Source organism: Netta rufina (assembly GCF_964035555.1).
Source record: "Netta rufina genome assembly, chromosome: 1".
NCBI classification, from domain to species: domain Eukaryota; kingdom Metazoa; phylum Chordata; class Aves; order Anseriformes; family Anatidae; genus Netta; species Netta rufina.
In genome coordinates, this window is record NC_140123.1 from 79,709,894 (window position 1) to 79,737,309 (window position 27,416).

The 27,416-nt window shown below is 37.8% G+C and overlaps 1 protein-coding gene across 2 annotated transcripts in view; it reads right to left on the bottom strand.

Moving 5' to 3' along the window:
* Window positions 1-27,198, bottom strand: part of AP1S2 (adaptor related protein complex 1 subunit sigma 2) — a 30,846-nt gene extending 3,648 nt beyond the window's left edge. Inside the window, exons 1-5 of one of the 2 annotated variants that reach the window (XR_014618878.1) lie at window positions 27,078-27,198; window positions 25,825-26,003; window positions 18,330-18,438; window positions 17,251-17,388; window positions 8,934-9,028 (exon numbers count right to left, since the gene is read on the bottom strand). Coding sequence is in view for 1 of the 2 variants with exons in the window: in XM_084295834.1 (XP_084151960.1) it covers window positions 17,251-17,388; window positions 18,330-18,438; window positions 25,825-26,003 (426 nt within the window). In the remaining variant the exon portion in view is untranslated. The remainder of the gene's footprint in view (window positions 1-8,933; window positions 9,029-17,250; window positions 17,389-18,329; window positions 18,439-25,824; window positions 26,004-27,077) is intronic. The other variant, XM_084295834.1, reaches the window with a different exon arrangement.
* Between the last annotated feature and the right edge of the window lie 218 nt (window positions 27,199-27,416).

A 27,416-nucleotide genomic window follows, 5' to 3' on the forward strand; every position in this document is an offset into this window, starting at 1 on the left:
GATGACTTTGTTGCATTCATTTTAGAGGATATGCCTCTCCCCTATCCAATAACTTGAAGCATTTTATTCCAAAAAAAATCCTACACTTTTAACCAACTACAGCAACAGAACTCAAGTGGAAAAAAAATATTGAGGAAAACATGAAATCGTAACTTCTCACAGATTTCTGGGTCTTGAAAATATTTGTAGTAGAACAATCATTCAAAGTTTTAAATTGACTCAACAGCAGTAGATGCTTACAGTTACAGTGGTGAAGCAGTATATTTAGTAAACAACCTAAAAAAAGGTTGCTCTAACTCTGAAGACAGTGCACTGCTGCTGTATTTAGAGAGCACTTTACTATTACCATCTCCACTGCCTATTCAAAGTTGCAGATAATTTAAGTATATGCCTGCTGAAAATTAAGATTAAATTTCTTCGAATAAATCAAGGTCATTGGCTGATAATAAATTTAAAGCAAATTATTTCAAGGACATTGGCTACTTGCCCACAGGTAGACCTCACCAGTTAAACTCAGTAAGATGTTAACATTTTAGTACTACAGTAGCAGCCTTGAGGCAAACATGCCTTCTTACATGCATATCAACAATATAATCTCAACAGGAACACCTAAAAGCTAATGTGTTTTGCTAGAATAATTTCATCAATTATGACTTTTTAAGAAACAAATGGAATGGATTATGTTTTGTTCGTGTTATTTGTTTTAGGAAGTGTCAAACATTTTATGCAATTATGGACTACATTCCGCTTTATTATACACTACCTGCAGCTCAGAATCACCCAAGGCAAACAATGCAAATTTGAAATATATCAGAACACAGATGAGGAAAAAAGCCATTCACATGAGACAAAAGTGCATGCAATACTTTTATTTCAAACATGCCAGGGAAGCTAATTCATTACCTAGTCATTTAGAAGCAAGCAGCTGTATACAGATAACAAGAAAAACAGCATCTCATTACAGCTCAATGCACAGCATTTTAAGCCAACAGGCATGAAATAATGCAGGCTAAAGCAGCATTAACCAGACATTCAGAAATACATTGTTAATGTCTTACAGAAAAAGGCAAACTTGGAAATGGAAAACCACTCCTATGATCTTGTCTTCTATGATTTCAGAATGATGCAAGTCTAACCCAAATCTTTTGTCCCATCTCCTAAATCTCTCTTCTTTATGTCAGTTTAACACTTGAAATGTAGTGCATTACCACATATAGAATGTGGAATTAGCTACCTGTAAGTAGCTAGTTAACCTCTGTAACCACCTCTTTGCTAATTATATTTCAACAATTTTCAAAAGACAGCATTGGTTTGAGGTTACAAAATACACTCTTCTGCTAGGCTAACAGAGGATGCAATGAGTGCCCTCTCATTCTGCTCGCTCTTTCTAACTGAAAGTTATTCATCATATTTAGACATGTGGCAGTTTGCCGATGCACACTGCAGTCTGCACTTAAAACTGGAAACATCAATTGAAGGAGACACATTTCAAGTATGCTATTAATGAACTTAAAGTCTTTCCCATCCTAATCATGTGGGAAACAATGAACTTGTTCTCTCCTTCAGTAGCAGCAATTGTTTAACTCACAAGTGTTTTTAACATTGAAATACAAATGTTGCAACTTCCAGATTTACATGAGTCATTCTCATTGCCCTAATCAATCCTGTCTTCCTTCTCTTTGTAAGGTAAGGCACACTATTGTACCAGATTCAGCAAAGGATACTGGTATGAGCATCTTTAATTAAGATGCAAGATCTACATAGAATTATGTGCAGTATTTAATACTTCTGTATACATATGTAGTAGTTCCACACACTACTACTACACTAATTTCTCAGTAAATATTAATATAATCTACTGATTTTAACTCTATGTTTAAATACCACCAAAACTCAGTTAAAAGATAACACAGGTCAAGTAATGTTACAGTACAGGTGCTGCAGCAAATAGATGATTAGCTCAGAAAATTCTGCAGAACTTTTAAGCACAAGGCTTCAAGCTTACACACGATAAAAAAGTTAAACCATAGGCCAAGAAGCACAAGTTTTGTTGAAATGAGACACGTGAAGAGACAACACTGTAAAACATAAGGGGAAGAGGAAAGTACAACAGCAGAGAATGGTTGTGGCATTCTATTAGATTCAAGATGACTGGATTCACCAAGCTGATGATAATGTTGTCATGAGTAAGTCACAGGTCTATCTCCTCTGAAATTCTGCATGCATGATGAATGAAGCCATTTAGTACACTGGGACATTAAAGTATTCATGACGTGGCTACAAAAGAAATGTACATATTCTTACACATAATAAAAAGGTGGACATATATGCAAGGAAAAAAAAAAAGATTCTCACTTTTGTATCCCTGACATGGAAGAATGTTTTGTACATCAAATAAATACTGCATTTTTGACTGCTCTAGGTTTCCTAGGCAAAAAGTTATGTTTTCCCCTCCCCTGTACTTGCATGCTGGCAGCACCAACATATAGGAGAGTTTCACATCATAATTACTCTAGTAATTACTCTAGAAAGTTCAGAGTTTCTTCTCAGCCAAAAATTGTTTGAAGGTAGCTGTTCCAGAGATGGCTCACCCTGTGTATCTGCTACGTGCTAGCCTCTTTGGCAGGAATCAACTTTTGGCTGCTGTGAGAGACACGGCAGTGTGCTAGGTGAACTCCTGACATCTCCTGCCATATCTGCTCTCACGAACACACACCGATAAAAGCCCCCAAAATACAACTGCAAGGAACACAACGTGCCAGGGTAATGCAGCAGGGGGATCACCTGATAGAGAAATTACCATTCTTTTAAAGAGCGCCTGTCTAAAAACTGGGAGCAATCTGAAACACCTCTCACAGCAGGCCAAGTTCTTTGCTTTTGAATTATACCACTGAATTTAATAACCCAGCTCTTTATTTTTTATCAGCATGAAAGTTAGTACACGATTTGTTGCAAGATGAGTTAGAAATCAAGCAGCATTCAACTTTTTTTTTTTTTTAACCCCCCCAAAAAAACAAAACAACAACAAAAAAAAAACTATGTCTTGAAGACAGATAAAGTTTTTAAGCAGAGCAGTAGTGGTTTAGGAGCATACGCCCCAGATATGCCAATTAAGCACTGTCTGGGAGAAAAACCTCCCTGCATGCTAGCTAGCATCTTTCATTTTATACCCATTAAAATCTTTAAAGTATTTTAGCACCCTATCCCCCGAGTCACTGAAGTCTTGGAACAGAACCGAGAAAGTTCTCATGCCTTTAAACCTAACATTTCCTCCATCCTGTATTATTTCACAGCAGTATTGCCATCTCATTCACAATATGTTCAAGGTTGAATTTTTTTAAATTCTTACCTCCACTTAGTAAGAGTCCCTACAAAAATATCCTAGAAGCTTTACAGGATTTACATTGCTTTTTAAGAATTAGTAACCTGACCATTAGTTCATACCAGTTACTTAAATTATCAGGAACAAATCCAGAAGCTCTCAAACAACAGCTCAGTGGCAGTTGCAAAGTGAAGTCTGCTGTGATTTTTGGCAGAAGTAGGAAGAATTGGTGGATAACAGTGAATTACAAGTGGAATTTTAAGTCTTAAAATTCTCACTGAAGTCAAGTGTCAGCGTATGTTTAAAAATGAGAATGTAGGAGAGCTGAGGTATATTTTTAACTGGAAAAGGAAACATCAAACTGACAGTATACAGTACTAGCCCCAAGGAGTAGGAGCCTCAACTAAAAAGAAGAGTAATTCTAGAAGCCTCCACAGACAAAACATTTCCAGAGGTAATTATGGAGAACTTCTGCTTTACTTACACTGCTGGCATGACATTCATTCATGAAGACAACTAAAAACAGGTACATTGCAATAATCTAAAACACCGAATTTTTACATTTTTGTATTTTCAGTTTTTACCTGTTATCGTTTAGTTTTTTTATTACCTGATATCAACAAGTAAGGACATGGAAGTGTTATTTTTATTTACTTGTTACTTTTCTGTAATTTCTAAACTATCTAAATTTATAACTGAATATTCTATTCCCCCCCCAACTCACCCTTCAGGTATACCCCACCTCATTCTTTGAGCTACAAACCATTGAAAATAGGAATTAAATATCTCTGGTGTGAAAATACTGGTACACAAAATTAGGTGACTGACTCAAATTAATCTCATGGGATTAGGGTCTCATCTTGACAGAAATGTATTACCTCCTGATAAGGCAAGATAGAGTGTCAGATAATAGTAGGAAGAACATGGTAATTTCACTCCTGGCAACATTTTAGCCTATGGAACATGTAAACACCACCTGCAACTAGCCTAGCAATAAACTGACATTGTAGAGGTGAATCTAAAAGATGAAAGGGAAGATAACAGTAACTGAGAGATGAAGCAATAGCAGCAGAATTGTGAGATGGAAACTGCTGCAGCTTCAGTGAGCCCTCTGTACCGAGGACATCCTAGAATATCACACACTGAGGGTCCGGCACCGTGGTAGCCTCACAACCAACAGAAAGGAAAAAAAAACCTGACAAATTGTATCTGGTCAGAGAACTACAGTACCTCACATGCTTCAACCATGAACTGCTCAATTTCTTGCTGCGTTCCCTACCACACTGCCTCCAGATAAGTGAGCCTGCAGGTCTGAATACCAGTAAACAGACTTGGGACAGGAAAGGACAGATGTCAACTTTTACAACCAGTGTCTACCCTACCTTGCCTTCCTTCTATGGGACTCTGCAGACCTCAGACATCTGAGCCTGCGAAGCATGTGCTTAAGATAGCTAGCTAGCTGTGAGTTTATAAATAAATTCATCTAGCAGCTAGGGAAGAGGTAATGGTGTTCTCACAGAACAATGCAATGTCAAACCATCGTGAAACACTGCCCCTGAAAAATCACCGCTTATTTTAAAGATGTGTATGTCAACTGTTTATCTGACTTTAACATGTAGATCCTAGTTAGTAGAATCTTTTTTTTTTTTTTCAAGCTGACATTTGTTTGCAGCTCATTTTTAGAAACCGATTAACACTGGGATTTTCAGTCCAAGTCATTAAAGTTAAAAAAATGGTAGAATTTGGGTCACAGAACTATTTAGCCAGTCCAAGCAACATTTTTCTCCATCAGCTTTGTAATGACTCAGCCCAATTAAATATCATAGTCATACAAAAATTAGAAGGGATTTCATTTAATCCAGCCCTCCAAACAGTGTACCTGTAACATCACTGGTATATATTTAATCTGTTAAAGGCATCCAGTGATGGAAACTTTTTAACATCCCCCAGGCAATCCGCCCAAATGCTTCATTATTATTGCTACTAAATTTTTTCCAAACATCTACTTGGAATTTATTTTCTTGCTGCAATTTTTGCCTGCAGTGGACAAGAAAACAGTCTACTTCTTTCAGGCATTAAAGAGACAAATAATTTATGCCTAAACCAAGCTGACTCAAGCTCAGTGCTTTGCCCTGCTGACAATTCAACAGTGAAAAACAGACTTCAAGAACACCTGGCATGTCTCCTTTGTCAGGTACAATTTGCCTAGGTTTGTTTCAATTTTCTGTCAAAACCAGCACAAACCCCCATGAATATAAGCCATGCTAAACTGCAGACAAAAATACAGTGGCTACCTTATTATAAAGGCTTGGTGTTTTGTTGCTTACTTGTTCTTTCCCAGCATCTAAACAAACCCCAAGTGAGAACAGACAAAATACAGGACCATGAAGTGCACAGCAGTTTAGGAATGATCCTACAGAAAAAAAACTTACGTGGAAAAGAGAGGGGAAGGATGAGGGTTTCTGTTTGAAAACACAAAGCTCTTACAGTAGAGATTAACATTTAACAAGCACTTCTTCGGTAATTCTTCAGAAGCAGTTACTTTTACACTCTACTTCTGAATCTTTATTAGGAAATATTTCTAATGAGAGCCTGCTTTAGGAAACTGCTACTGCTCACTTGAAGTTTCAAGGACCTTAAAATAGTAGGATAACTGTTTCCCAATCTTTGCTTAGCTAAGTACTCAGAAACTGCAATTACAGGGTTATTGGGAAAAGTCTACTTTACTTACAAGGCAGAGCAATGTGTTTTGTTTCCTCAGAGAGCCTAGAAACACCCATGAGGTCTTTACTGTGTTCAAATACAACTATTAACTATGATATTGTTTAAAAAACAAATATATATATATATATATATATATAGCGATGCCAACTCTAAGTCAAGATCTTGTCTGCAGTTTCCTATGTACAGAGCACAAAAAAAGCCTTCAAGATTGGTGCAAATCAGTCAACACAATACTCTGAAACAGCAAAAGTTGTCATGGATGTTTCTCAGCAAAGTGTTCTAGCATGTGTGTACAATTAAGGTCTAAAACACTACCATTACCTCAACAGAGCAGAGCAGAAGGACGTGACACACAATCAGCAGTGACCTGCCTACCTGCCTCTCAAAAGCAGGAGTAAAAATACCAGTGGAAACTTTACGTACTGTAACCGGATAACAGTGGGTGGTCCTGCTTCTTGCTATTTCTGACCTGCTGGATCAGCGGTGATAATCACCCCGGGAGGCAGTGCTTTCTACCTGCCTGTCAGTTGCTACAAAGTGAGCTAGGAAGAATTAACGTGGTCCGAGCTTTCATGGTGAGGGCGGTTCTGAACATCCACTGAAGGCTTTGCTTTCCTCCCACCACAAGAACACCAAAGCTTTAGGAAATCACTACTGCAGAATGCTCTGCATTACGAAGCCAGAGCCGAAGTTATAAAACAAGTCACTGAGTTCTCCTCTCCCAGACAGTACCACGGTGTCTGTATGGTTGGCACATTGCCAAACAATGCACAAAAGGATTCATTTATGTTTTCTTCCATTCTCTTCCAGTCCCGCACTGCGGCTAGAGGTTTACCTTACTTATTCCCCTTTGCTTAAGGAGCCATTACTTAAACTGCTGGGCTGTGTCTCTGAAGAGATGACCAGCATATACTGTTGTAACAGCCATGTCACGGCCAGTATCATTCAGCTTCCATGGCAATGGCATTTAAGCAGTCCCACTCCTTCCTGTTCTGCAGCACTTTGCCTTCCTATAGTTGTTTGGATAAATGTTTACAGGGCCAGTTTGTTAACCAGAAAGTGAAAAGTTGCTGACTATGGGTTTTTATAAATGAACATTTAAATACAAACATTTATCATTTTAAACATGATACATGAGGAACATTGGCTTTTAAAAAACACACATACACTGGCAATTGTTGAAAATAAAATGTAATTTAAGTTACATTATTAGCTTTAGAATATGAATCCAACTCCTCCTTTGCCCACATCCAACTTTCTTTACCACTGATAACCTTAATTTCTATATACAAGCAGCAGTTACTTCCAGCAGGCAAACTATCCCTCTCACTTTGTGCAGCCATCTGTCTGTCCCTCTCCACTCACCCCAGCAGACATCATGCCCAGTTCTGCTAATTCTGTGGAGTCACAACGAGCAGAAGTTATGCTCCGTACACAGCGACTATTCTTTCACTCCTTTCAGGGAAAAGCACAGCCCAGGAAGAAGCATCCCATAGGCAACTGATAACACCACAGTTTAAATCAGTGGGGACAAAGCACATTTGTTCAGCTAAAACCATACCCCCAAAGAATTAATGAAGGACATACTGTAGATAAAGTCAAGTCACACAGAATTCTCTATGCTTGAGCTTGCATGTTCCTGAATTGGTCTTTGTAACAGTCTAAGACAATATAAGATTAACACTCCTAAATAAAAACTCTATGCTTAACATAGGTCTGAACGGTCACAAATATCCTTTTTAAAGTTCTAATCACAAGAAAATGTATACAGTCACAGCATTAACACTAACCTCACCATGAAAACCACACTTCGTAAATAAGCTTACTATTATGAAGAGAAAATCAATAAATGTGAAGAAAAAAGTGTGGAAAAAATCAAGTTGGAACATTTAGGTTTTCTTTTAGTTGTTTTAGTGTATGTCTAAATTCACATAAGTAATTCAATTTTGAACAAACGACTCTTGTTGGCTGCTCGAATTCTACAGATCTAATATGCAAGCGTATTAGTTACTCCCCACTCTTCGACACCAATCAACTGCCGTATCATGTACGAGGTAACTTCTAAGTGGTAAAACTGTCTATATAACTGTATATTGGATTTTGAACATGTTACAAAACATTTTTTTTCTATTATAACAACTTTCTTGGGTCTGGAAACGAAATCCTGATCTTTATAAAGCTGCATATGAAATTATATTTACTACTGCAGTTCCACATTACAAAAGCCAATTTGTCTACTGAAATACGTGTATATCCTGATATCAAATAAGCAGCAGGCTAATTAAGTTTTCTCTAGCAAATCATTTTCATGTTCGTTTTTAACTTGCCTTATTTAAGATAAAATCTTACCTTTATTAGTAGGACTGCCACAATGTACTCCTTACGCTTTGGACAAAAATATGTTGCAATGCACTATATATGCAAATAAGCTTTGTTCTGTCATGCAGCATCCGGCACTTGATATACAGTCAATTGCAGCAGCACCCAGTCTTTTTAGGGCCCATTTTCCTTGCACAGCAGATGTAAACAGCCCATTTTCCAGTAAATACACATTTACATGGGTTGATTGTAAGTAAACAAAGCCAAACATCTGTTTAGTTATTAGTTTTGGTATCCATTTCTCTAACTTGCATTATCCCACTTAATTATCGACACCAAAAGAAAGCTAGTAGAAGTCAGACACTTTGAGTTGATGCGGTTAGTACAACAAAGGAAAATAAAAGGGAACACTCAAAGCACTCTTCAAAGACCATCATGCAAGTGTTGCAGAAGGTTAAGCCCATCACCCATTTTTGTTTACCCTTGCAAGGATTTAATTACACGTGCAACAGTCTTTGCATAGCACCCATTTAATCCATGCCACCAAAATGGTAAACTTGGTAGTTACCAATCACTTAGATGGGGGTCAAAAGGGCTAATGTCTTAGATTGCTCTTAATCATAAGATATCCTCAGACAAACCTCCCCAGTCTTCATTCTGGCTCTATAAACACAAAATCAAGCAGCAGTGAACATGTAATATCAACTATGTAAAAAAACAAATTAAAACACTATTTACAGCTTATTTCTATTTAAGATAAGTTAGAAAATATTCTCAGTTTTATATAAAAAGTAAATTCAGTTATTTCACTTAAAAATATTTCAGCTATTGTTATTCATTAACACAATTTTGAGGTCCTACTAAAAGTCCACCATTAAGAAAGCAAACAAATGCATCAGTAAAGAACATCTGTTCAAAGACTCCATACAGATGCATTAAAGAATACATTAATTTTTCACTTCTTAACAAGCTAAGGATATTAATTCCTTAAAAGAATAAGCTCTAGAGTTAATCAGAAAGCTTCACCTATGCTTGAAGAGAACTTAAAATCAGTTGTTTGTTATTGTAACCTTAACAGACTGAGAGCATAGTAGCACAGGATGGTACCAAGTTTACATATATTTAATCCAGTGACCATTTCACATAGTGCTTTTACTAACATTGATATTTAAGTAAGTTTTGTTCCATGAAGGGAGATGAGTAACATTCAACTTATCCCTTAAGTGATCTAAACAATTTAATTCAAGAACTATGTAATGATATTTACTCCTCTAATAAGTTATCATTGTTACTTGCTGAGCTGTATGTGATAAACCAGTTGTTTTCATGTAGTAATGCCTGGTACAAGAAGTTGAACAGCTTTGCTTTAATCCATACATTAATCGTCCATACTTAGATTACTCAAAAAAAAAAAGTGGATAGGCCTTCTCACACATTTCTTGCTTTTTCAAATCAAACTTTCAGCATAAGATTAAAATACCGCACTTCCAATGTACAGCCAGCTTGAGAACTATTACTCCTGTTAGACAGACCGGTAATAAAAAAAAAAAAATAGAGCTTCTTCCTTTAAAATAGTATCTAAAAGCTCCCAAACATACCAGCAACATGCCTGACATTTGTACAGATATGAGCACAAAAGAGATGAGAATTCAAAACCTGAACACAATGGGGTCCCTCCTGGGGGCATTCATTTTTTTTTCATCTGCTGTTCTGTGGAGCTCTAAACACATCTTCACCAGTAATGAGAGTTTTAAGGAAGGACAGTACTACTGCAACATGACACATCATCTCACACAATTCTCAGACACCAGAGGGAAATGGAATTTTCTCCTCACTATCTCAAGGTTCAAACATCTAACACTACTCTTTTCAGCATTCTGCCAGATTTAAGGAACACATTCTATTAAAATGTAGATTTATGTGCTCATTCAGAAAGAGCATCTAATTCTGAAGATAAGATACTCCTTACTGTCAAGCAGTCTTCTGCAATTGTTCATTGAATTTTCTATGTTTATTGACCAAAAGCATGCAACTAAGCTCCTGGAAACAACCATGGATTATGCAGCAGAGCTAAAATTTTTGTCGTATCATCCCAATGCAGTACTTCTACGGACAGCAACAGAAAAGCATCTCTGGAGAAAATCCATCAGGAGTTCAGTATTGTTAATATACCCTTCACAGTTCTATAAGGATCACTTGTATAAAAGAATAATCAATTCCATAGTTAGTTTTGTGATGTAAACATTGATTGTTAGTATTGCAATTTGTATCAGAGAGGGTACTGAATAATTGCCAGGAACATCAAGGACTTGTACTAATATGCCTTACTTATAATTGCTTATAGTGTTTCAATTTGCAAACCAAATTGAATATTTAATACAAGACTTATATTGTAGATGCCTTCCTCATAACTTGAGGATTCTTAGGACATTCTAATCAGTTTCTGATTTAAGAGAATAAAATTACTTGCATCTTACATGTGCACCCTGAACAAAACTATCAAGAAAAAACATTATGGAGACAAACTTATTAAAATGAGATTCTAAAGGATTCTAAAGATTTTAATTCTGCACAAAAGTTGCACATGTGAAGAACAGACTGATTTTTATCATTTTTCAATTCAAAGTGAAGGATAGGTTAATATCTGACCATGTGTTTCTGGAAAGACAACTGGATTTCTAAAATATTTGGAAACTAGTGTGCAAACCTATGGTAATGAGGTCCTAAGAATCATGAAATCTAGAGAAGCAAGAAATTTCAAGGAGTATTAGCGTAACTACTAACTACATCTCTCCAAATAAAGAATAAAGAATATAAGACTCACATATAGACCAATCATTAAGTTATCAGGGGAAAAGTCTTAAAATGGGAAGTGGGTGAAGTATGATATGACAACATCTTGGATACTCAATGCCACTTTTTTTTTTTAGGATAACTATTAGGTTTGAAAAGGTTAACTTCCCCTCCTCTCTCATTGCTACCTAGGAGAAAAAAAAATGAGATGAAGGTTCTACTATTCGTTTTCTGCACACACTGATTGCTTGAAACAAGAGTACGATCTGGTATTTGCAGGAAAGCCTATTCCATAGCACACAGAGGACAGTTGAAAAATACGTATTAAAAATACAGAAGTACTTTTGCATTTGAGGATTACAGACCTGTCTGCTACTACTAAAGTGACAGTTAGTTGTAGTTAGAGGTTTGTTCCAAAGAAGTGATATTCCTATCATTTCTGGTGATGTATATTCTTAGAGTTCATTCCATCTGAAGTTCAGCTGAATTTGTATTAGGTATGTCAGAAACTATGAACACATCTTCAAAAACAGCTAGCAGGTTTTATCAGTACTTTTAAATTTAGAGAGCTGATGACAAGCAAGATAGCCATAAACAGATCTAGATACGAAGTCAGTAATGCAGTTCTGCAGAGATTTTAAGTCACTTTACTTGAGCAGAATGCTACAGAGAGTGAAATAGTTAACAAAACATACACACAAAAAAAGATAGTGTAAAAGAGCCAGAAGTTAACTGACATATTTGGAAACACCAGACTTCAGCAGTTCTACACAATTAAGAACTTTGTAACTCTTTTCTCCTTGCTTTGTATCCTTTGAAGGCTGAATGTAAGAAGCAGGCTAGTTTTCACCACCAGAAGAATAATTTGTATCGTATTAGAACAACACTTTGACAAGCGTACTTCCCTAAGACAAGGTGCAAATGAGTTCCTCCAAAGTGAAGGGTATTACATACACAGTAATATCACTCTAGTCAAGTTATGTATACAAGGTTTACTTCATTCAAAAAATAACCATCTGTTCAGCTCATGTGGGAAAACGAACAAAAAAGCAACTGACCACTAACATATGCTTTATCTTGGTTTTACATAATGTTTTCTGATCAACTATGCTAGTCTTTAAGAACAAGCAATGCAACTTTTTATTCCCAAGACTGGAAAGAAAAATCTACCCATAAAATCCAAAGTATCTGAAAAAAACAACTGTTTCCACATGCATGCATTTCTTCACCTAATACTGTATTAGCACCTACATTTTAAGCAGCACAATTAAGAAAGCACACAATACTTCAAAAAGGAAGTCAATATGTTGACTGCACATTCCAAATATATATATTCTATATATAATATATTTTATATACATATAAATATATTCTATATTTATTCTAATATTCTATATTCTATTTACATATAGGCTCTTCTATGACACTTGCCAAACTACTTTGCATGTCTCATGAATAAGTATGGTTATACTTTCTCACATCTATCACATGAAGACAGAAGTAGTCTCATTCCAGGTTCTTAAGATCTCCAGTCAGCACCACAGGAGAACCCATTTTTTCTTTCTTGATCTATTTATCAGTCAACAGCTTTCATAGAACCGGACAAGACATATACTTCATATGTAAACCAAACGATTGAAATCTAACTGCGATACAATCTCTGCCATATATCCAATACCCTTCTGGCACTGATGCCTGAACAGCATTAAAAAAATGTCAGCCACCAAAACAATACCACAACTTACTGAATCTTTTAAGAGTTGAGAGAGATTCCCAAGCAACATAGGCCTTAGGTATTTCCTAATCCTTGCATCATTAACTAAGAGCATATGTTACCTCCATCACGGTAACTCTCACAAAGGTCCCCACAAATATCTTTTAAAATATAATTAGAGACCATTGTCTGTTTATATAATCAAGCATATACATGTCTTAAGAACTGCAGCCTTAAGCTGACCAAGCTATCTACTTGAAAGTGAGTCAGAAGTTACACATCACAGTCAAGGCAGACAGATCTCCTTTAAAGAGAGATTACAACGAAGATTTCATTGTTGATTCCTGTTGCATCCTGAGAGGCATACAGCCAGGTACAGCTGAAGCACAGAACGATACAGCCAACTTCAGAAGGCAGTCTACTGCAGTAGTCCATATTTAAGAGCTAACGTAAAGCAAAGCTAAGTAAAGACTGAATTCATGGCATTATGGTAAGTTTCTCAGAAGACTAGTAAGAAACAGGTGCTTACAGAGGCTCTTTCCTAATCCAGACATAGAAGCCTTATGCTCTCACCCACTGTGGTTTTTCAAAGATGTTCTTTTGTCACCACTAATGCTAACATTGTTCTAATTTCTCATATTCCAAGAACAACCTAATGCCATCTCCCTGCTATTACACATACTTTCAAATGTACTGTTTACAAAGTGCACATCTCCAAGAGAAGTTTCACAGCCAAATTTTCATTTGCAAAGATACTCATTCTAAAACTAGATCTACACAGCAACCTTAACCATCTTGCACAGGTCAGCTGATATTAACAACTTAACCACACTTCTGTATATAGGATGAGGTAAGGACTTGAAATAGCAAAGTAAATGAGGGTGATTCATAGCATAACTATTATTTTTCATGTGGATGAACTAGCAGATAGTGCCAGAGGCCAAACTGCAAGAGCCTATGAAAAACATTACACAGCTTCTACATATTTGATCACTAGTGGAACAGTGATAGAAAAAGTGATTTGTGAATAGATCCACTTTGAGATCTTCCAAAAAATGTAATTTAAAGTATCTTAGACGTTCTGTGATCAACTACTGAAAGCATACATAACCTGTAAGAATAATGGTGAACAAAATGGGGACAATTTCTGAAAAAAATTATAAAAGTGACAGATGAAAATACCAAGAAGAATTTTAACATGAAACTAGTGTTTAGGAATTTGCTCCAACCTCAGATGAGGAACAGCAATTCTGTATAAATTTGGTTTCAAATATATATGTAACCGCCTGATTTAGATATTAGAATTAACTCCTTAAATTTACATTTTCATCACAGTGAATAACCATGAACTTCCAAGGAGCATACTAGCTTTCTTGGACCATCAAATAAAAACACAGAAAATTTAAATGGAAAAATGGATCCTCTCCTTTCCATAAAACATATTGTGTTGAGAGTTTCATGCATTAAAAAAACAAAATCATGCATGTTTTAGATCTTTCACAGACCACACATATGCAGCCATGCACAAACACACTGTCTGCAAACTTGCCTCCTTGAGTGGATCTCATAAAACAGAAACACGTGCCTCCGTAGTCACTACTCAAGTATCTAAAATTTCTACAGCAAACGAGCTATAGAACTATCAAACAAGACACACAACAGCATTTTCAACAGATACTTCTAGCAATAGACTCACAGTGAAGCATGGAAGCATTAGAATAGTTTTTACTATCTGGATAATGGATAATACTGCCAGTTTTGATAACTGACTATTAATAAGTTCTCAGATGGTAATAAATGGGAGGTAGGGAACAAATATTTGAACTGAGTGCAATTGTAAGAGCTAAAAGAAATGGATGAAAAAGGCATTAAAACTTTTCATATTTCAGTCCCATGAACTCTACCAGTAAGTGAACTGCACAGCACAAAGACCTTAAGGACACAACAAGTGGGTGCTCAGAAACAGAAGCACATCCTGGAAAACTGCCACAAGAATATAAGTAGGCAAGACTATTAAGAACCCATTTGCTATTCAGCAATTTATGCCTCTGCATTTTCTTTTAACATTAGCCAAACAACCACTTAATGTATTTGTGATTATTTTCCATTGTGCAAGCATTCTGTACAGCTTTTAAGGTGCTTCATACATTTATGTATGTATTATTAATAATGTATATTCAAGACTGATTAATAATTTTTAAGTTCGGCAATGCAAGTTTTCAGGTCAAAATAAAAGTCCCTTTGTTGCACATTTTTTTTGACTGTGTCACACTGTAATAAACAAACCATAACCCTGCAAGAAATGGTTTGCATTTGGAATCAAAACATTGCACTCCAGTAGCTTTCAGGTATTCTGGAAAGCAAAAATAAACTAGAGGTACAAAAAGTTTCCATTTGCGACAAACGATTATTTTAACAATATTTCAATGAGCTGCTTCTTTAAGCTCAGAATGCACATGGTAGTAGTTAATACAGAATACCATCCAGAGAAAAAGTCAAACTTTTTGGAAGCTCAATTTAAATATAAAAATCAGACCTTTACAGGTCTTTGTATTTAATGAAAATTAAAAAGCATATATATGGAGTAGTTTTATACTTGACTGACAGTCGATATAATTCTACTAAGAGTGAAACAGTGAAAAAATAGCTTATAAAAACATCAAACACATAACTACAGCGGAGCCATGAGCCAAGGGTTAAATTCGAATTTAATCAGAAAAGCGTTACTAGATCTTGACAGAACAAAGAAAATCTCAGGTGGCAAAGGGAAGGGTATAGAGTAAAATGCATCAGGGTAAAGCTATCACAGCAAGGGGAAAGTCTCCAACTGAAAGTCATACTTTATACATTCACATTTATAACTAGAATTTACATGATGTAAGAAGAGTATGCTAACTATTTAGAAAGACTGTCATTAATCCCTAGTTTTTGCTTTAGCAGAAGAGCCTTAAGAAATGGTGAAAATTAAACTTAAAACAAATGATCAGAATACAGTAACTTCATCTAATATATAAATTAACTCTGCATTTTCAGGAGACAGACTGGAATAGGTAACTGTTATATCTGTTTTTATATAAAGAACAGCATAAGGTTTTAAGAGAAACTGGATGGATTTTTTCCCCTTTGTACCTGGAAGTCCTCTTGCAGTTTAAGATAAATATTTCCAAGTGTAAAGGAGGGACTGACAAACTTCTTCAGAATACAAGCAGAAAATACATGCAAGTATTTCCTTCCTAAAAAATAGCATCAAATCCGTGTGTAACGCTGACCCTAATCATAACACTAACTAGCTGCTGACAGACAAGAACTTCAATGTGTTGTGGATTTGTCTGTGCTCTGAAAGAGCTACAAACACAATCGCAAGGAAAAGAATAGAAAGTGATGTGCATCTGCATCTTATTAATACCACAATCAACAAAGAAATACCACATGGAACACAGAACACTCATATCAGAACTAAGCAGTTAACTGACTGGACAAATTAACAAACTGAAGGTTCACACAAGTATAAAAACAGAGCAGCAAACACGTATATGAGTGAAACTTTAAAAAAAAAGTTCATAATCCCTGCTCAACCATGCATTTCACTGACTCACACACAAGACTGATGATATCCTCAGCCCACCAGAATTTTGTGAATTTCACTCAAACATTTGAGAACCTTAATGCTGACCTCAAGACTACAGCAATTAATTACAAAGAAAGGCACAGAACTGAGTAACAAGAGGGAAATGTTATAAAGTTTTTTTCTACGCCACTGAACCCCCCTCAAATATTTTCCAAAGAAAAAGGCTAAGATGCAATCTGGATTTTTCGTTAGAGTTAGTAATGAACAAATGCATTCAAAGTGAAAAAACAGATGTTTGTACATTTCATTCTGTGTGGTTTTGTGGCAGTACTATTACTGCTTTTCCAACTTAAAAAGACAGAAACCAGAGTAAGCAACCTATAGCAGAAAAGTATGTCTTTAGAATCTAAAGAACTATACCTGAAGGAGTCTCAAAGGAGAGAGTCTAGCTTCTGGATTTCAGCAATGAAACAGTAAAGAAGTGAACATGCATCAGGTATGACAAAAAACTAAGTGCTGATTAATAAAAAGAATGAAAGACACATGAACAAAACTAAAGCTGCACGATCTATAATTACCTAGGTATACACAGAACAAACACACAAAATCACAGTAGGTTACAATATACTCATGCCAAACAAGATGAGAAGAGCAGATAATGTTGTAGTATTGCACAATTAGAACAACTAAGCAGAAACTACATGCTAGGCATGCTAGAAAGCACCTTCTACAAGCTCAAAGAAACAGGAACTTTTTCTAATCACAGTCTAGCATGCCCACACTTTGACCAGAGAAGTTTAATTTGCTTACCTCCTGTAAAAGATCTGCCTGCTCAATGGCTTTGAGAACATTTTTCTTGGAAGTCTCCTGAACTTCCCCTCCCAAAAGGAACTCATCCAGAATAAAATAGGCTTTTTCAAAATTGAAGATGATATCAAGTTCACATACCTACAAAGAACATCAAGCATTACTGCGAAGTGGAAGTACACCCTGTTGAGGTGTCCTTTCACAAAACTTAACTTGCTCACAGCTCCACCAAATGAGGATGTTAGCTTCACGCTGTAACTTTTTAAATTGGGCAACAACAACAAAGAACAGTTTGAGACCAAAAGGAATGAAAATTTTTTTGCTCAAGTTAAAAAAAAATAGAGCAGTCTCTTTTAAAAGCCTTTTCATTGTTAAAAAGTTCAATTCACAACTGTCAGTCAGTCTGACATGTCTTTCACGAGGCAGAAGATCACCACTATAGTTATCTTCTTCCCTGCGCTATCCAGAGGCAGATCATGCAATTGTATAGAAAAATTTTTGAACAGTCACAATTTCTTATTCATCCTGTGCATGCCCTAGTCAGAAGGGCTAGAAAGACAGAAGGATGAGCAGCAGTGTTCCTAAGCGCAAACGCACACTACCTCTGTTCTGTTTGGTTTTGGTATCTGGGAAAGCAGATGCCTTGTCTTTTCTTCTCTTCCCCTCCTGCTAGCTCACAACCAACTGCCTTATTTGAAAGCAGATGTAAGAAGTGTTGGAGCATGGGGGAAAGTATATACGCAAGAGCAGCACCAGGAGAAGAGAAGCTGGAAGCCTGGACAGATAGCTAAGGATTTGTAAGATTTTATCTGACCACAAATGAAACTATGAAATAAAATAAATATAGGCAATTAACACCAGACTATCAACTGTTCTTCTCCAAAATCATATTTTTATATTTTAACAGGTATGTAGGCACTGATCAGTTTAGTTTGGCCAAGCAACAGAAAATCTGTTAGATAAACCATTTTAACAGCCAGTTGATTGTATTTTAAATAAAAACACTGTGGAAATAAAACAAAGTGATGTAATATAAAGAGACTGTGAATCCATAAAAAATGACCGAAAAGAAGTTAACTCACACTTCCAAAATACTTGTCAAGAAGTTCTACGTAACGATGAATTATTTCCAGAGTTATTAGTTCATTGTCCTGATCTTCAATAGCACAGCAGAAATAGAGGCTTGCATATCTGTAAAAACAAAATAATCCTCATTAGCAAAAGACGAGTAAAATGAATACACTTGAGAGTTATTAAATTCTCAGTAGTCCTTAAACTTAACTTTACACTGTTGTTAGTTTGTACGAATAGCCATGCAAGCTCTACCAAAAAATGGCTTGGAGACCAACAGACACGCACATGGACCCAAAGGGATCTGCCTTCCACAGTTAAAGAGGACTTCATTTTTTATCATCTTTTAGCTGATGGAATTAAATTAGCCTCATTAGCATTTGGAAAAGGAAATATATTTGATTCTCTAGCCTCCTGGCAGAGTTTTGAGGCAAGATGTTTTCTCCACTAACTGTAACATCCAAACACTGGTATACTAATCAACAGATTAAACGTTAAAGTTATAGCACACAAGCTACACATATAACAGCTAATTAAAATGCCCTGGGATAAATAAATGGAACTGGCAATTTAGGATTTGGTCTTTAGAGAATTTAACTAATGCCAAAAAATTCCAGGACTAACACTAATGTCATATACCCCAAGCACTATTAAGTCAACAACTCCATCACTACCAACTGTTCTGGTGTCAGGAGAGGCCATCAACTCATTTCCAGCAATCCACTTCCACCCTGGAATACAGACAATTATTTCCTCGAATGTGATCTTAAGTTCCACTTTAACAAAAAGACTACCCAATTCTACTGTATGACACCACACAGTTATTGAATTCATGTTTAAAAAAGCAGCTGGGGCAAAACAAAAACAGGAGTAAAAGCTGAAAAACCCGTTTGCTCTTTTGTAAAGTGCCAAAACCATATGGCACACAGATACACATGGCAGAAATGAGATTTCAAGTAACACCTGTTGTAGCCACTGATTTATGTGAACCAGGAGCTGCTTTTGTTTGCCCATTTAGAGAGAACTGGCAGTGTTAAGCACTGAGTAGCCAACCCTGTTAAAAAGAGTCATTAGGATGTAAACACCAAGTTTAAGATGCATATTCTTTTCCCACACACTGAAATGAATATGCCTTTTTAACATTACAGAAGTTTTTATCACTTTATCATATTACCTGGAACTCTGTCAGGCCTAAGAGAAACTGACTTTCTTTTTTGCTAGAAATCAAAAAAAGAATATTTTGTAGTGTGTTGAAATATCTCCCAAGCACTTAGCTAGTATCATTCATGATGATGCTGAAAGTCTCACCCCCACTCTGCTCTAGCCGATTCAAGTCACAACTGATCAGAAACACTTTTATTCAGAAGTTCTAAGCTGTTATACAAAAAAAAAAAATTCTATCCACCACTTCTTTCCAACCTATCACAAAACCAGACTTGGGGGATAGGGAAGGGCTGGTGAAGAGAGAGGGCAGGTATCTCCAATGAAGCGCGCAACACTAATTCCCTTGCTCTTTCATCTCTTTACCATGGTGACTTGTCAGCTCATCAGAAGCCCTATCTGAGAACAGTTCTTTTGATTTTACACTGCTGTGCTTGTCCCTCACTTTAATACTTCAAGGACATTTACAGCCATTGTAGTAGCTTGCAAAATGCTATCTGTATATGGCATCTTTAAACAAAGATGCTTAAAAAAGGAAAGAAGAAAGTATGAAGAAAAACTTCTCAAACCTCCTGATTTATTTTTTTTTTAAGTCTAGCTCCAAGTTAGCATATTTGCTTGTAGAAAAGAGAACTTTGTACATTAGTTGACATTTATGGTGGTTACCAGCACCTAAGTCAAATACACCTAAACAAAATGTCCTTTATATACAGATAAGCAGAATTGATTATGAAGTATAGGTAAACCATTCCCATAGTGCTTAAACAAGTTGAATCGCACACCAGTAATACTTATCAAATCACATTTGACTTAAATATTTGAAACGTACCCACACGGGACAGTCCTTTTGTGTTTCTCTATTACTTAAGAGTCTCTTTTGACACTCGGAATTATTTTATGGAAGTACAAAAAGAGAAGGGAGGGAGAGGGATTTTACCTAACATAGAACACTTTCCAGGAAAGCTGTCTGCTCTCAGTGTTCTCATTTAAAAGAAGATGTAGCATACTTCTGAAAGACTTTATTTGGCAGCTATTAAGCAAAGTATACTTTCAAGCTCTGCCAACTGCAGTCTTGGAAAAGGAATACCAAAAAATGAAAACTACTCGTCATAAGACGAAATGGAGGCCTAGGTATCTATCCCTAGAGAACATCACTTTTTTTTTCTTTCCCTTTTTTTTTTTCCCCCCTCCAAGTAGTAACCAAATGCAGATTCAATATGCCTACTTTGCAAACAGTGTAAGATTGTACATGTCAGCCATCACTGCAAAGGGCATGTCGATACTGGAAACAAAGGTATGCATTTCTTAAGACCCAAATTCTCAACAGCAATAGTTTGCTGTCATTTCTTCCCTCTACAGCTCATGGCTTCAGAAAAGCGTCCACAAATACTCTTGAACAGATGGAGATTGTCTATACAAAGATGAGTAAATTTCTGTAGTCAGGCTGAAAAAATTATTTAACCTACAGAAATGTTGTTTCTTCCTAATGAACCTGAGAGAGAACTCTTAAAACGCTCAATGAAGAGGAAAATCTTGAAATAAAATAAGCCACACCACACTGAAAAGCAAACACCGCCCAGCCTGTAAGAAACATTCTGCCATTTTCATTCCTACTGCAGTTTGAGTTCTCCAGACCACCCCCCACCCTGCAGGATCCTTAGCCCTAAATCAGCTGTTTACACTCAGTTAGGGAAATATTTTATGATAAAACACCGTCTCCTTGTCAGAAAGGGGGACCAGTTCCAGAGACCAAAAACAGTTTGGAAAAAATCACCTAAGAATGCAATAAGAAATGGAAGAGCAAAAAGGAACTACAGGCAACACAAACACTAAAATTTGTGCCTTCAGGTAGGTGACCTTACAAAGGTTTTTGTTTTTTTTTTTTTTGTTTTGTTTTTGGTTTTTTTTTTTTGTGGAGGGAAACAAAATTTATGAACCTTCCTCCAGCAGCTGCACTAGTCCAATAGCGAGAAGCCTCATAACTGGCAAGGTAATCCTTCAGCCACGTTCTCCCCTAACTGCTCACTGCCAGGCTCACCAGTTCTGCTGAGGGATCAGGTCATTGTGGGCAGAGCACAGCTTGCAAGCCCTATCCATTCAGTGGTCTTCTACACGATGAGAGAACACCTGCTTAAAAGTCATCACTGACAGTTTGTCACCAGGTAAAGCTGAAGCCTGAAGACCTTCAGCATCTAAGCTCCTTTGCATGTATATTCTGTGTGCAGAAACCTGAAGCCTATAGAGCTCAGAAGGAGCAGAGCTCAACTCAAAGCCACCACCACCATGCTACGCTGCCTTTCAAAGGCACAGGTACTTCAGGCAGCCCGAGTTTGGGACTCGGTGATAGGTTATCACAGCTGACCCAGTGAAAACTGCAGCCATTAAAGTTGCCCTTGGCACAAGATTTCTTCCTCTTTCAAAGGAGCTGCATGTTTCATTAATAAGTTTTAAGACTCTAGGACAGGCAGAGCAGTCACTATTTAATTAGGATACAGAAGTAAGCAACAGTAATAAAGCTATCTAAAATAGGCAATTGTTCCACAGTTCCTTATTTCAGCAAGGCTATAACCCCTACATTTAGAAATGAACAAAATCTTGGTACTGGTAATCCTCTGTAAGATAAAGCTGATGTTTCTGCCTGGATATATGCAGAGGTCCTCCTAGTACCACAAGAACCAGGATAGTGTACAGAGAACCTCAGCTAGTTAAAACAACCAAACTTAAGTACCTAATTAACTATTATCATTACATTCAGTCAGTTTTACAGAGATACCTACGCAACACTGGGGTTACATTTTTAACAGATACAATTCAGTTAGATACACGTAAGGAACAATACTGATCAGGTCAACTACTGGCCCCTAGCACTTGCCACATGACTACCAATGGGGATCAAAATATTGAGTGGAGGAGCACACTGCTTGCAGAATGGGCTCTTTTCTTCGGAGGTGGAAGGTAGGAGAGTTTTAACCCCCCCCCTCCCCCCCCAAGTCTTTAAAGTAACCTATGATTAAGGTTATTTTACATTAAATGGAAGGCTGTCACAACACTAAAGGCAGCACAAGCTGTGACAATTTAAAACAATGTACGGCAATACAGTTCCAAATTGACATATAAAAGCAAAATCACAATCCTTAATCAAGTTACCAGTCAACAATAACCAAGTCCAACAACCTCAGTATACCAAATGATAACAAGTAAAATTTACATCAAAATCAGTAATTCTGCAATTTATGATTTCAAGTGCCATATACTACACAATGAAAATAACTAATACTGCCAGAAGCTAAAGCAGCAAATAGCTGAGATCTTAAAAGAAAAAAAAAAACGCACAACCTATCTTAAGTTCTCTTTCCAGTAAAATATTAGAATTTTTAACATTTAACAATGATTTCTCTGTCAAAAAGGGAAAGCTGCACAAACTACTATCCAATATTGTATGCTCCGATACTACTAGTTAAAGAACAACAAAAGGAAGAGCAACATGAATTGTATTTGCTAAGTTTCTAATCAGCTGTCTGCAGACAGCTCCCTCTCAATTGTTAATGGATTCCCATTCTTTATTTTATTCTTTTTTCCCCCTGGGAAGTCACTTCAAAACTGTGTCTTTTGGAGTCAGAAGTTCATATCCTTTTTCAGTCTTTGGGTGCCTACCAGCCTGAAAAACTCTCTTCCAAATGAGCCACAGAACACATCCAGCCCAGTTCATGAGCTATGTCAAAAACAGGGCACCTTACTATCTGCATTTTGTGATCTCTAAAGAATTTGTATCTCTAATGAAAAAATAAGGCAACAATGACTGACCCAGTTTTGCAAGCATATGAACGCTACATATATGAAACTACTAAGGAGAACAGAAGTAATCGCATATTCAGATGGATTTTAAGGACATACAGCTCTGTCTCCTTGAAGTTTCATCCAGAAGGCATTTTATATGAATGATAAGGATGAAATCCCAAAGAACTAAGGAGGCTAATCAAAGTAGTCCAGCTTTCTTGCCAAATGTGAAATATCAGAAGGCAGCAAAAGCTACAAGCTTGTCAATTTTGCATTTGAGTTGGTTTTATTTTTGCAAAAACGTACAATAAGAGCCTAGAGTATACTTCTAATAATGCCAACCATTCTTTGAGTTGATATATCTAGGTCAATTCTCTCACACCTGAAATGTTGACAGTTAATATGCTCTAAAAACATTTATAGCACAAATCAGCCATTTCAGACTCATAATAGCAGTATGTACACAAAGCATGCACAACAGCAATACATACAAACATCTGTAGCTTTTATTTAAAAACTTATTTTAAAAAACATTTGCACTAAGAAGTTGAGATCCTTCCAACTTCCAAGAGACCAGACAAGGACAGACAGTAGTGATGTGCAGGAGTCTTGTCTGCAAGCAAATGTGAGCGCCTTCTGCAATTTCATAAACCACACAGCTTCTGTTAGGTGTCTTGCTCTTTTAGCTACCCACTGTTCAGGAAGTACTGGACCTTGACTATTTTAGTTGTCTTCTCAGTATAATCTGCTTCTGAGCTAACAGATCTGCCTTTTCAAAGAGATCATGGTAGCTGACACACTAATTATGGTACATTGATTGGGAAAAAAGTCTTTCCCCTGAAAACCTAAAAGTAGTTTAAAATCCTGTACAGCAACTATCACCTCTTACACTCAGCCCTTTTGGTGATGTTTTAGCCTAATGCAACTGCCAAAAAAACAAAGTAGAACAGAAATTGAGATGTTAATTAGCTTGATACAAGCTAATCTTAAGCAATTTCATAGGCTAACTGTGCCAGATTGGTTTGCAGGCAGTGAAAAAAGCTACTGCAGTCAGCTGTGCACACCAGCAGTCTAGCAGATGGACTGCAGTCTACATACACACCGCAGCCAACTTCTGTATTCTCCTTGACCACAGATCCCTTTGCATGTTACTGAGATGCACGAACACCACAACTCAAAAAGCCATACACAGATTTCCACTTGCTATCTGAACAGAAAAGGACATGACAAGCAGTTGACAACCGTTGTAAAGAGACCGGGAGAGAGAATAGTACCGAATGAACTCACTACCAGAACAGCTACCACCGTTCGAGACTGGGCAAGGAGTAGAACAGGCTGGCCTACTCATGCCCCATTCTTCTGATCTAGCCCCATAAAAGCCCAGCTGAAAGCACACTTGCATGCATCATCGCTTACAGGAGCACAGAAAGCATTTGAACAAGCTTGTCTACATGTATGTTGAAGAAGTTTTGTAAGAAATCAACAGGAAGAAAAAAACCATTGTTTTCTTTAAGCACAGCCTTATTGTTTTTCCTCCTGATTTTGGAGAGCTACACAGATCAGATACACTGGTAGCTTTCATGTGCACGATGCTACATGCACTGATGTACGTATGAAAGCAGGACTTAGAACATCTATTCCTTTTTTATTCTACTCAGTACATTGGAGGAGAGTCAGAAACTCAGTTTCAGCGCCAGTTCTCTGTCATTCCTACTGACAGAACACAACAATATCGTAAGGCACTGAAATTATTTACCACCTCAAAGAAAATAAGAATGCATAAACCTTTTGAAGTTTATAAATAAGTAGAGCAGGGAGTTAACTCTAGGTTTCATAGCACCAGCTTTAGCTGAAAGAGAAGCAGCCTCCCAAATCACAATGATAATTACTGTAATTCGTGGGGAAAATTATTTCTACACCTCTACATTGTAATACTTTCTAAAGATCAGAATAAAACTAAAAAATTTCTTGCCATACACTCTAGCAAGTTAGTGAACAATTGGGACAGGAAACTATTGCTAAAGAAAATTATACAGTAGTTGCCCCAAAAAAAAGCTAGTCATGATTTCATAAGTTAGGAGAAATGCCTTTGCGTGTTCATAGCAAAACAAAAAACAAAACCCTACATACTCTGAAACAAGAGAATGCTTTCCATATTTCTATGAGCTTTTAGAAGCAAGTTACATTTACAACTGCTTTATGAAGCCACTGCCTGAGGTAAATGTTTATGAAATTTAGTATTTATTACCTATTATATCTTACATGCTTCCTATTTCCATGCATTTATTTATCGTAGGCATCTAAGCAGAGAACTAAAACCCACCACTCCTTATGAAAGTAGAAGGGAACCTCATCTCTTCAGCACATTTCGAAACGCATGAATGACTTTCTACACATGAATGATTCCTACTTGGCTATCAAATTAGATCCAAAGAAAAAGTCTGTCTCCTCCATAGCCAGTAGAGGGAAGAAAAAGAGATAAATTAAAAAAGTCAACCATCATTATTTTCTTGCTTATTACACTGTTTGTGACATATGGTAATTACAAGGTTAGTGAGAAAGAATAACCTTTTGTAGACAATCTTCAGGTCTCTCCATTCCAGGAAGCTGCACATTTTCGGTTTGCGGGCTAATACTGTTTGAACAAGTTCCCTTGTGATTTTCTTCTTCTCTTTGTCAGATAACGGGACATACCACTTCTGGAGTCTCAGCTTCCCCTGGCGACTAAAAAGCAACATAAACTGCATCTGTTGAATTAGAAGGGAAGAAAAAAAAAAAAAAAAAAAAAAAGGATTAATCTCAGTCTCTTAGTTGAAGATTAGATAGCTACGAGGAAAACCAAGCAGGAAGCAAGATAGGCTTTTGGATGGCTATCTACATTATGCATTTCTACAGCGGTGGCAGATGTTACACAAGATTTGAGAGTACCAATAACACAAAGGATTCAGCTGAGCAAGGTCAGGCAAAGCAGAGATAGTAGAAAGCACGCACAAGTTTCAGAAACGCAAGTCAGGCAGCGAATACACCCCAAATCCTGACAAACCGCGTCCAGCCAGCCCCGGTACGGCTGCATATGCATTTACGACAGGAAAATAACAAAAAAAACGGCACAGCCACCTCGTCCGACACCCAACCTCCTTTTCAATTCAGCGGCTTAGAGCCTTGCAGCAGGAGCAATTCGCACTTAAGATCTCTCCGAAAAGCCTCAGAATACTTTAAGAGGCATTAAACCTCCCAGCGGAGCGTCCTGTGGCACGGCAGAGCCCTGCCTCGCCTCGCCTCACACAAAAGGAGCCGAGATTAAGTGTTTTCCCTGCGGTCCTATGTTCCAGGGCTCGCTTCCTCTCGAGGAGTGATGTTGCAATTATATTTTTAAGAGCAACTTGCCGGCTGGGCTTCCCAGCAGCCGCAACACTGAAGGAAACGGATGGGTTTGTTGGTTGTTTTTTTTTTTTTTTTTTTTTTTTTTTTTTTCTTTTTTCCCCCCTTTCCTCTTTTCTGCTCCAAGTTGCGAACCGGGCTGAGGAAGTTTCCCAGGCAGCCGCGAAACCCGACGGGGAAAAGAATTAAATAATAATAATAATAAAACGGAATAAATAAGAAATAATAAAAGAGGCTAGTCCCAAGTGCCGAGCCCTCGCAGCCCCCCTCCCGGCCGCGGCTCCCCCCTCCCCTCACAGCCGCCGCGTCCCAGCGGAGGGGGGGCAGCCGTTAACGGTCGCTGCCCGGGGGAGATATGAGGGGAGAGGAGGGGAGGGGAGGGGAGGGCGGGGGGTCCCGGGGCTCAGCGAGCCGTGCCTGGGGGACGCGGCGGTGCTCACCGTGCCCCGGGGACGGGAGGAGGAGGAGGAGGAGGAGGAGGAGGAGGAGGACGCGGCGCTGGTGCTGCCGCCGCGGCTGCCGAGCGGCTCTGAGGGGAGGGGGCCCCAGCGCGCGCGCACCCCAACGGCCGCCCCGCCCCGCCCCTCCCTGCCCGGGCGGGGGCGGGGCCATGGGGAGGGAGCGGGGGGGGGCAGAGGGAAACTTTACCGGCTCGGCGCATGCGCGCTGAGGGTGGAGGGGGGGGGTAAAGGGGAGCCCGCCGCTATCCAATCGGAGGGGTTCGTCGCGGCCAATCAGAGGGGGAGGGCGGGGCTAGAGGAGGAGGTGTGAGGGGGCGG